The sequence below is a fragment of the Gossypium raimondii genome, chromosome 8 (assembly GCF_025698545.1).
Source record: "Gossypium raimondii isolate GPD5lz chromosome 8, ASM2569854v1, whole genome shotgun sequence".
NCBI lineage: Eukaryota > Viridiplantae > Streptophyta > Magnoliopsida > Malvales > Malvaceae > Gossypium > Gossypium raimondii.
Genome location: NC_068572.1, coordinates 33,285,777 through 33,295,255, shown reverse-complemented (window position 1 = coordinate 33,295,255; position 9,479 = coordinate 33,285,777). Strand labels below are relative to the sequence as shown.

The following is a 9,479-nucleotide window of genomic DNA, read 5'->3' as shown; positions in this document are numbered from 1 at the left end:
TGAAATTCAATTTTAATGAAACGATGTGCATTAGACTAATGGTTAACAACTGTCTCATGATAGTTGAATAACCAATTTTCCCTCGCCTGTAATTGCCTTGCCTTTTTAGCAATGAAGGAACTTGAGAAGCAGTTATGAAATTTCAAGAATGAACTACTGCTTCTTTTGAATTCTCTGTTGTTACTCTCTTATTTTTCTTTTCTTAATCCTATTTTCTTTTTCCTTTTTGATTCAACTCGTAACAATGAGATTAAGAAGAAGAAAGAGGCTTGTCTACAAAAAAATCAAAGAGCCAAAGCAAAAGTAAGGTGGGATTTTTCTTTGGAAAATCAGAGAACCCAAGAAAAGGCAAAAAAAAAAAAAAAAGACTTATCTCCTCACTATTTCTTGGTTTTCTTTTTGAAAAATCTATCAATTTTCTTCATCTTGCATATGTTGTTCTTGTTCTTTCTTTAATAATATGGGATTAGATGATAGATGGTGTGAAGGAGGCTGAGAGATGGGTTAGAGATAGTTTAGGTTAGGTTTTATTATTATTATTAATATCTTTTTAATTATATTTTTGAAAAGGTTTTTTATTTTAATAAAAATAATTTTAATAATTCTTTTATGAATTGAATAGTCAACAAAGGCAAATCACATGATTTGATTGGGAATTTTTTAAACGTCGGTTAAATTTTGGATAATAAATCTATAACCAAATGATATTTTAGGTATCAAATTGGGATACAAAAAATTGAAGTACCAATGTGGGAAAATAAGTATACTTAAAGGGTCATGAATTAAATCATTTAAGAAGTAGCATTGAGACTCTTTATGTCAAATCATTAAAATAACTTTCCCAATTTGACTAGCGTGGAATAAACTGGCAATTGTTATGTAAGGAATTATTTTGTTATTAGGCAAATCTTCACACATATTACTACGACATCGAGCCACTAGAGAATATTACAATATTATGGAATTTTGAGCAACATGTCCCTCCAACCTCAATAAGAGGACAATCATTAGGGTATGATTGAAAATTTAAAATTTGAAAATATTAAATAGAATGTGGTTGACTACTAACAAGTTGGATGGCCTATTTATAAGTTTTAAAATTAGGGTTTTATTGGGAAGATTTTAAGAGAACCTCAACACCCATAAGTGGCTAGATCAATTTAAAATTTCATTTTCCCCTTCAAATAATGGTTAAGAATACAATCTATTTTTCTTTTAACTTTTAAAAAGAACTCGACACTCATCGGTCTTGAGTTCCATTTAAATATTATAACAACTATTATAAATTTAAATTATATTGTTATAGTTTAAAATTTAATTGTTTTGCACGAAACTTGACACTCATCGTTGTCTAGATACTTTAATCATTCTATAATGATTATCTTGATTTTCATAAGGTGTAAAAATTTAATGATATAATATATTTTATTAAACTCGACATCTATAAATATTAAAATAATACTAAAAGAATATATATTTTAAGAATTAACTTTTGTGATAAATAATAAAAGAATCTACTATATTCAAATAAAAGAACAGTGATCTCATCTAAGAAAGAAAAATGATTACATTTAAGTGGTTTCTTTAATTTAGTGCATTTGGCTTCTTCAACTTCTAAGTAAGCATCTTTCACAATTCCAGAATATAAATTGCCATCAAATTGTAAAACATAACATCTGCCTTTGCAGCGCTAGATAAAATACCGGTAAAACATTATATTTTTTATCAAAATAATATAAAAATTAATTATATAAATAGGATACGTTGTAGATTAATTATGTAAATAGAGTAATTTTTACAGTGGTATTGTGCAGCATAGCTATAAAAATAATATTTTAATGTAAAAATGGTGAAACTAAATTATGAGGAATGACTTTTAGTGTGTGTTTTTTTTAATTTGGGGTGATTGTAATATAACTTTGAATTTCGTACATCTATTTTATGAAAAATAGAAGTTAGTCTTTTATTATTATAATTAATAAAATCATTAATTTAACAATTTATATGAGGCAAATTAGAAAAGAATCAATGGTTCAAGTTTATATATTTTTATCAACAATTAGATTAATTTTAATAATGTATGAGGATTAAATTTTAACAAATTAAAGTAAAGGGATTAATTTTTCAGTTTTTATAAAGTAAAGAGAAAACTTAAAATAAACTTAATAATACTAGATATTGTATAATTATAGAAAATATATATAATACAGAAAAATAATTAAAACATGAGAAAACATAAAACATAAAATTATCAAAATTTTCTAATTTGTCACATATAAATTGTTGAATTGATAATTTTATTAATTCTTTGCATATAAATTTGATAAGCGGTTGATCTTGAAGTAAGTAATTTGATGATTGAGTTTAATAGTATTAAATAATTTGACTAACTTTTAAATTTGAAATCATATAAATATCAAATTATGATAAATTAAAATAAAAGACTAACTTCTAATTTTCATAAAATAGAGGTATGAAATTCAAAATTATACTACAACCACTTCAAAAATAAAAATAAAATTAAAAGTCACGAAGGAAAAAAGGGTGTCACCGATAATTTGACTTCATCCCTTTTACATTAAAATATAATTTTATAATTATTTTATTATTATTATTATTAAAATAATATTTTTTATAACTATGCCCTGACACATTGACAAAATTTAATTTTACTGTAAAATTACTCGATTTTGTAATTAATCTACAGTTATCTCATTTTGTAATTAAATTTTTTATATTATTTTAATAAAACCCCATTAAATGGTAAATTTATATATATGTATATATTTAGTCCTTTTCTTTTATTTGCTGCAGAATCATCTAATGGCTGTTTTAGCTTCAAGAATATCTAATGTGTTTCCTAAATTTTTTATTAATAATGTAAATATAAATATAAATTAAACTAATAAATGCCAAAAATCATAAAATATATATTTTATTTATTTTAATTGTGTTTAAATATTTAAATATACTGAGTTCATAATATTATTATTATTATTATTATTATTATTATTATTATTATTTTGAAGGAGAGTTCATAGTATTTTTGTTTGTTAAGCATATATATCCTATCCTTGCGGTAAATATAATTGTTACATTGGCAGGTAAGCTCAAAATGTAGGTGAATCGGTGGTATAGGACAAATCCGGATAAAAATATCATACGCACTTTTATATTAAGAGTTAGATTATATTTTTATTAAAAAGATAAATTAATTTATGTATTTTGAATCTAAAACAAACTGGCACTTTTATTAAAAATTTCATTTATTTCTACTATTAAAATTTAATTTTATCCATCAACATGTGGTGTACATAGCATGTCACGTGTCACTCTTATTATCTTTGTTAGATACGTTAGTTTTAATAGTACAAATAGATAAAATATTTAATAAAAAGACCAATATGATCTTTAATCTAAAGTATAAAAATTAATTTATCTATTTTTAAATAAAAAACTAAATATAATCCGACTCCTAATATAATAATCTTTCAAATCCACGATTACTTTGAAAACTTGAAAGAATTTGTAAATAAAAATTATGCTAGAGGCAAATTCTTCACTTCAGCAGTCGTCCCAACAGCCCAAATGCTTTACCTACAACCTTGTTTAGTTGTCGTATATGCTACTACTGTTATAGGAAATATCTTGAAAGTTCTAACGCCGCCTGGAATTTTTTGTAGGTGAAGTGAATTACATTATGATGAAAAGTTTTATATGAAATCTAGATCCAATCCATAGGTAAGTCATTAATAATAATTTAGACACAACACATTATTAATATTATAATGTGTAGTCATGGTCAAATTTTAATACATTACTTGGTAATTTTCAAGTTACCAGGATGGTGAGGGGAAATGTACTTTTCTATTGGGAGAAGTCATTAAAGTGCCGTTTTTTGTGTAATCAACTTAAATTTAGAATAATTGGATATTGTTTTCGAGATGTTTATGTTCGATTTTAGTCCTAAGATTTCATCTCTTAACTCTAAAAATAGCCAAAAAAATTCATGGAGTTCATTGAGAGCAGGGTCCACCAAAGAAATGTTTTGAGCAACTGATGTAGTGGAAGTCAAACAATAATGTTATTTCATGGTCAGTATAAAGATTATAGCAAGTAGCTTAACCAAGCAATTAGGCAGTAAGATCACTCACCTTACCCAAAACTCTCCATTAGTTTCAGCAAACCAGGCTTGAAACCAAAGATGTTTATTTTAATTCAAAAAGACAGCATCAGCACATTTATTATGAGCAGCCGAGCAGAAGATACCAATTCCTTTCTTCACCCCATCAAAGCTGTAAATACATGGCAATTACTAAACACTAGCATGAAGCAGTTCTTCCATGTGCAAAACTCAAACAGTACACCTTTATACATGGCCATGTAGCACTACCCTGTAGCTGCCTGAAGATGCCCATATGATTTGAGAATGAATAAGGTTGAACCATCATGCACTGTATGAGGGAAATCCCTCCAAAAGCCAGAATGCCAACATCAAGCCGCAAAGGTGTAAACGTAACATACAGTCAAGGCCATCAGCAGTAATAGGCATGCGTTTGATATCCAATACAATCAATCACAGATATACCTGCACAAAAATGATTAAAATAAGCAAAGTCAGAACATTTTAATCCACGAAACTTAGAAAGTGAAAATTTCATTCCCTACTGCAAAAGCATATTTTAACTCTCCTGAATAGCACTTTCAACCCTGCAAAACCAACATTTACTTCAGGATCTTATATAACAAATTAACAGGAAAAAAAAATATAAAAGTATAAACTTAGCATATAATAAACACATGACAACAGCCATGCCATTCCTCTTCAACCTACATTCACTGGTCAAACCAAAAAGCGATAGAGGTTATGGAATCAAATCAAATATAACAGCAAACCACAGAATTAAATACAATTGTTGCAAAAAGAACACAAAACAATAGAATTGAATCTGTGGATTTAGAGCTAGATTAAAAATGAATATGGCACCATCCATCAAAAAATATTGATGCTGGAAAAAATAAATTAAAGATGCCACAACATTAACAATTAGAATAAACATAAATAACCAAGGAATAGATAGACGAAGATCTTTAGAATAAAACTCTTATTACAGACCTAGAAGCACCATAGTTGATAAATCAAGGTAGATCAGTTGGACAGAAAGTGAAGTAAATTTGATTTCTCAAAATTAAGCTAGGAAAGGGCTACATAGCATAAGAGAAGGTAAGAAATAAAAACGTTCTTCCTAGAGGCAGGTAGAACTATCTACCATCATCAGGTCTATTATCCATTTATCCATATTTGTCCCATGAAATAAGTTCCAATGGGAACTAGATAAGTGAAACAAGATAAAAAGTCCTTAAGGTTAAGAATAGGATGCGGTATATGTAATCTAAATTCGAAACTAATCTAGCTCAAGTCCATGCCATCTCCAACTTGGCTGCAGATGGGACTAACAGCAGAGAAAGATCTCTCAAAAGGAGAAGGACGAATCTGCGCATCACGTCTGCGCTTAAAACCACAGCTATCAGAGGGTGGGAAATTGTCAGCATCAAGCTTCCTCCTGACGCCTCTGATCACCTGTTCCTCAGCTTGAGAAAGCGGAAAGACCTGGCCGCTTGCCCGGCAAAGGGAACTATGGTTATCATACAAAATTCTCTGGTTACAGTTCTTGTCACAGATATGTGTGGTTCCTGTTAGTTTGCAGCGATACATGTTGCCACAAACATGTTCATTTTGGCATTTCCAATCACATTTGTGAACAGGAAAAGGCCCGTCACGGCCTAGAATAGTAGACAAAAAAATAACATTTGCAGGGGCAGCAGCCATGGTTTTGCCGTATACCTCCATTGCCTTTGAGACCAAAAAAGTTTTTTATCTACGGTGAAATTCCAAAAGCTTCAAACCGTGTAGAACTCAAACGTTCTTCTGCAGAACCCAACATAATATCAAAAATTGAGTCAAAATTTTGATATATTTTGGCTGGGTTCTCTTCTGATGCTAGCTAACTACTATTTTTTGGGGGGGGTCAAAATCCTACTCTAAAAATGTAGTCATGCACGGGAAGGAAATTATAAAACGACCAAACCCAGCTGAAGATCAAAGATTTAAAGAACTAGCCCATCACGTATGCACATGATCAAATCACAAACGGATACTAATTCTCAAACGAGGACATAATGGGGAAAAGAAAAAGAAACAAACCTGGCGCCGGAACAGTGAGGAACCTAGAAAAAGTAGAGAAGTCTGTGTCAACAAGAAGAAATGGGGAAAAGGAGGAGAGGGTGGGGGAAGCATATATAAAGGAACGGGTAAGTGGAAGTGGGTTAAATTAGTTAAAATTAGGGAGCCGAAGAATGGGGAGTGGGGGTTGACGCGGCGCGCCCTTAGTAAAAATCCAACCAAAAATCAAAGCATTTAGGAGGAGTTTTTGTTTTGGACATAACACGTCCGCTAAAGGACGTATAAGTTCTGACAGAGTGGGTAGCTGTTTGGTGTGGGGGCCAAACAAATTTCACATGTAATTTCGCACTGTACCAACGACCAATTGAAAAACAAAAAACAGAAACTTCAAGTCACTGTCACCTTTGAATTTGTCTCTTCCGTTTACCCTTTATTTCTCTTTCCAGTTTCCCCTTTTTCTACTTAACTATTGCCACGTGTCTAACGTTTTCCTAGACTAAATTACCAAATAAAACTGTTTTCTTTTAAAATTAAAAAATAAGCTAAATTTTTGAAAATTTAGACCAGTAAGGGCAATTTACTAATAAAAGTTCTTTTTTTTTCAAAAATTATCGAAATGAGTCTATTATTTTATTATTTACCGGAATGATTTAAAAACCGTGAAATTGAGTCCACGTCAGCGCGATGTCAGTGCACGTCAGCAACTCGCACTGACGTGGACGCGATGTCCTAGCGCTTGCACTGACATCGCGCTGACGTGGACGCGATTTCATGGTATTTCTCATGTTAGGTTTTTTTGGCTTTTAGGGTTTAGGATTCAGGCTTTTTAGGGTTTTAGGGTCCTGGAAGAAATAATTTCGAGTTGACGTTTCTGATAAAATAATATAAAATCGCTTCTAGCAGGATGGTATTTGAGAAAAATTTGTGAAATAGCGCCCTCGTGGACGCGCTTTTGCTACAGTAGGTCACGGAAGAAATAATTATTTTTTTGACGTTTCTGAGCAAATAGTATAAAATCACTTCTAGCAGAATGCTATTTGAGAAGAATTTGTGATATTGCGGCCTCGTCAGCGCGCTTTTGCTATAGTAGCTCATGTAAGAAATAATTTTTTTTGACGTTTTTGAGCAAATAATATAAAATCGCTTCTACCAGGATGCTATTTGAGTAGAATTTGTGAAATCGCGCCCTCGTGGACGCAATTTTGCTACAGTAGCATGTTTGGGCTGAGGCTATAAATTAGGCAGAAAATGTTCTTAGAATGCATAAGTCACAGCAGAAACAATTTAGAGAGGCTAAGAAGGTTAGAGTTTCAAATATGAGTGAACGTATTAATGCTGTTATTTACTACGATGGTGAGTTTGCCACACCGAGAATGGTGTTGTTTTTTTGTCGGAGAATACGGTGCGACTGGTTTTTAACCAGAACATAAATTTGACAGAACTTCGTAAAAGGATTAGGTGTAAAATTTTTGGAACGACGCTAATGAAAGTTCTGTCTATCACGTATCGATTTTGTTCTTCTGTTGATCCGGTGACATATGACTCATTCAACATAAAAGGTGCTCGTAGCTTGGAGGCAATGGTGCAGACTCATTTTGCTAGTGGAGTAGCTTATATTGAGTTATATGTACAATTTACATCGCCAACTGATGTACCAGCGACCGATGTTCGAGATGTATACACCACCCCTGGACGACACTCGGTCAGCGGGTTACAAATACGGAACAACCCATGTTCAGTAGCGGTGTCGATTACACATCCCCTGCAAGACACTCTATCGGTGGATGGGACATGTACGTCGGTGGCTCGATGTTTGATGTTGGAAATACGTGCTGAGGAGCGGCATCAAGTTCTAGCGGGTGGCAATCTACATCCAATTGGGGACGTTATCAAATGCCCAGAAGAAGGTATGATGTACTCCCTACGACATCAACCGGTGAGGGGACCTCGTACACTGTAGATGATTGTGGGTTAGAAGATGACTCGGATGTGGATCCACCTCGAGAGCTCGGGCCGGATGGTGCAGAAGTTGGCTTATTTTTTGAACCGGAGCCTATTCCAACAGAGGCTGAAGATACTGACAGGAGTTCAGATGAGGAAGAAAATCCACGATTCAGAGCATACTCACCTCCAGTCCACATGCATAATGTCGATCTGTCTGCAGATGATGCGTTAAAGTTTCCAGATCTACCACACCGGTTGCGTGATCGTACAAGTTCGGGGGTAGATTTCGGTGAACTTGAAGTTGGTAATCAGTTTACCAACAAGGATAGTTTTATTGGTTCTTTGAAACAACATAGCATCAAAAACGGCGTTAACTACCACGTCGTTAAATAAAAATCTGATAAGTTTGAGGCGAAGTGTGCGGTGCAAGACGGTACATGTTCATGGAAAATCTACGCCTCGTTAAGGAAAAGGACAGGGTTGTGGGAGATAAAAAAGTACAAAGGTCCACATACATGTGCTGCAGGTATAGTATTGACTGTATCTGAATAATACTTTTATTATGCAATTATTAATTATTTAATGTACTCCATTTGTAAGTGTTTCACAAGATCATCCGAAAATGGATTCAGCTATGTTAGCTAGCTTGATACTGCCCACGATAAAAACAGATCCTAGGACTTCAGTGTCGGTGTTAATTTCCAATATCCGTAGCCAAATGGGGTACACGCCCTCTTACCGCAAGGCTTGGATAGCTAAGCAAAAGGCGTTGGAGAAGATGCATAGTGGGTGGGACGCCTCATATAATGAAATATGGCAGTGGTGTCAAGTGCTAGAGAGATACGTCTTCGGTGCCATCACAGACCTTGAAACGAAACTTGCGTACTACAACGACCGATTGCTACGTGGATGCCAAGTGTTTAAACGCCTGTTTTGGACCTTTAAGCAATGCTGAGACGCATTTCCATACTGCAAGCCGTTGGTACAAATTGACGGTACCTTCATGTTCGGTAGGTATACTCATCGGCTATTGCTTGCAGTGGCACAGGATGGCGGTGGGAGAATTCTTCCAATTTCTTTTGCAATAACACCAGGGAAGTTTTCTGATGACTGGGATTTCTTTCTCTCTAGGTTAAGGAGGCATGTGTGTCCCCAACCTGATATCTGTATTATTTCAGATTGGGGCACCGGTATACTAGCTGCATTTGATCAAGAGGGAAGCTTATTGCAGCGCACACACTATAAATATTGCCTAAGACACGTTGCTTCGAACTACTACAGGCAATATCCATCTAAGAGCGAATGACGACAAGTGACCAACATGAGTATTTAGTCTATATCTGTGTTATTT

The 9,479-nt window shown here is 33.2% G+C and overlaps 1 protein-coding gene across 2 annotated transcripts; it reads right to left on the bottom strand.

The window, feature by feature from the left end:
• Positions 1-4,062: 4,062 nt before the first annotated feature.
• On the bottom strand, positions 4,063-6,406 carry LOC105791257 (hypothetical protein). 2 transcript variants are annotated; one of them, XR_008198936.1, is made up of 2 exons: positions 4,669-6,406; positions 4,063-4,588 (listed from the first exon to the last, which is right to left on the bottom strand). XR_008198936.1 is itself a non-coding variant. In XM_012619249.2 (2 exons), the coding sequence occupies exon 2, from the start codon at positions 5,849-5,851 to the stop codon at positions 5,411-5,413; it is 441 nt and encodes a 146-aa protein (XP_012474703.1). In that variant the 5' UTR covers positions 5,852-5,929; positions 6,206-6,406; the 3' UTR covers positions 4,063-5,410. The 2 variants fall into 2 exon arrangements, 1 of the variants encoding a protein (XP_012474703.1); XM_012619249.2 differs by having other exon boundaries at positions 4,063-5,929; positions 6,206-6,406.
• Between the last annotated feature and the right edge of the window lie 3,073 nt (positions 6,407-9,479).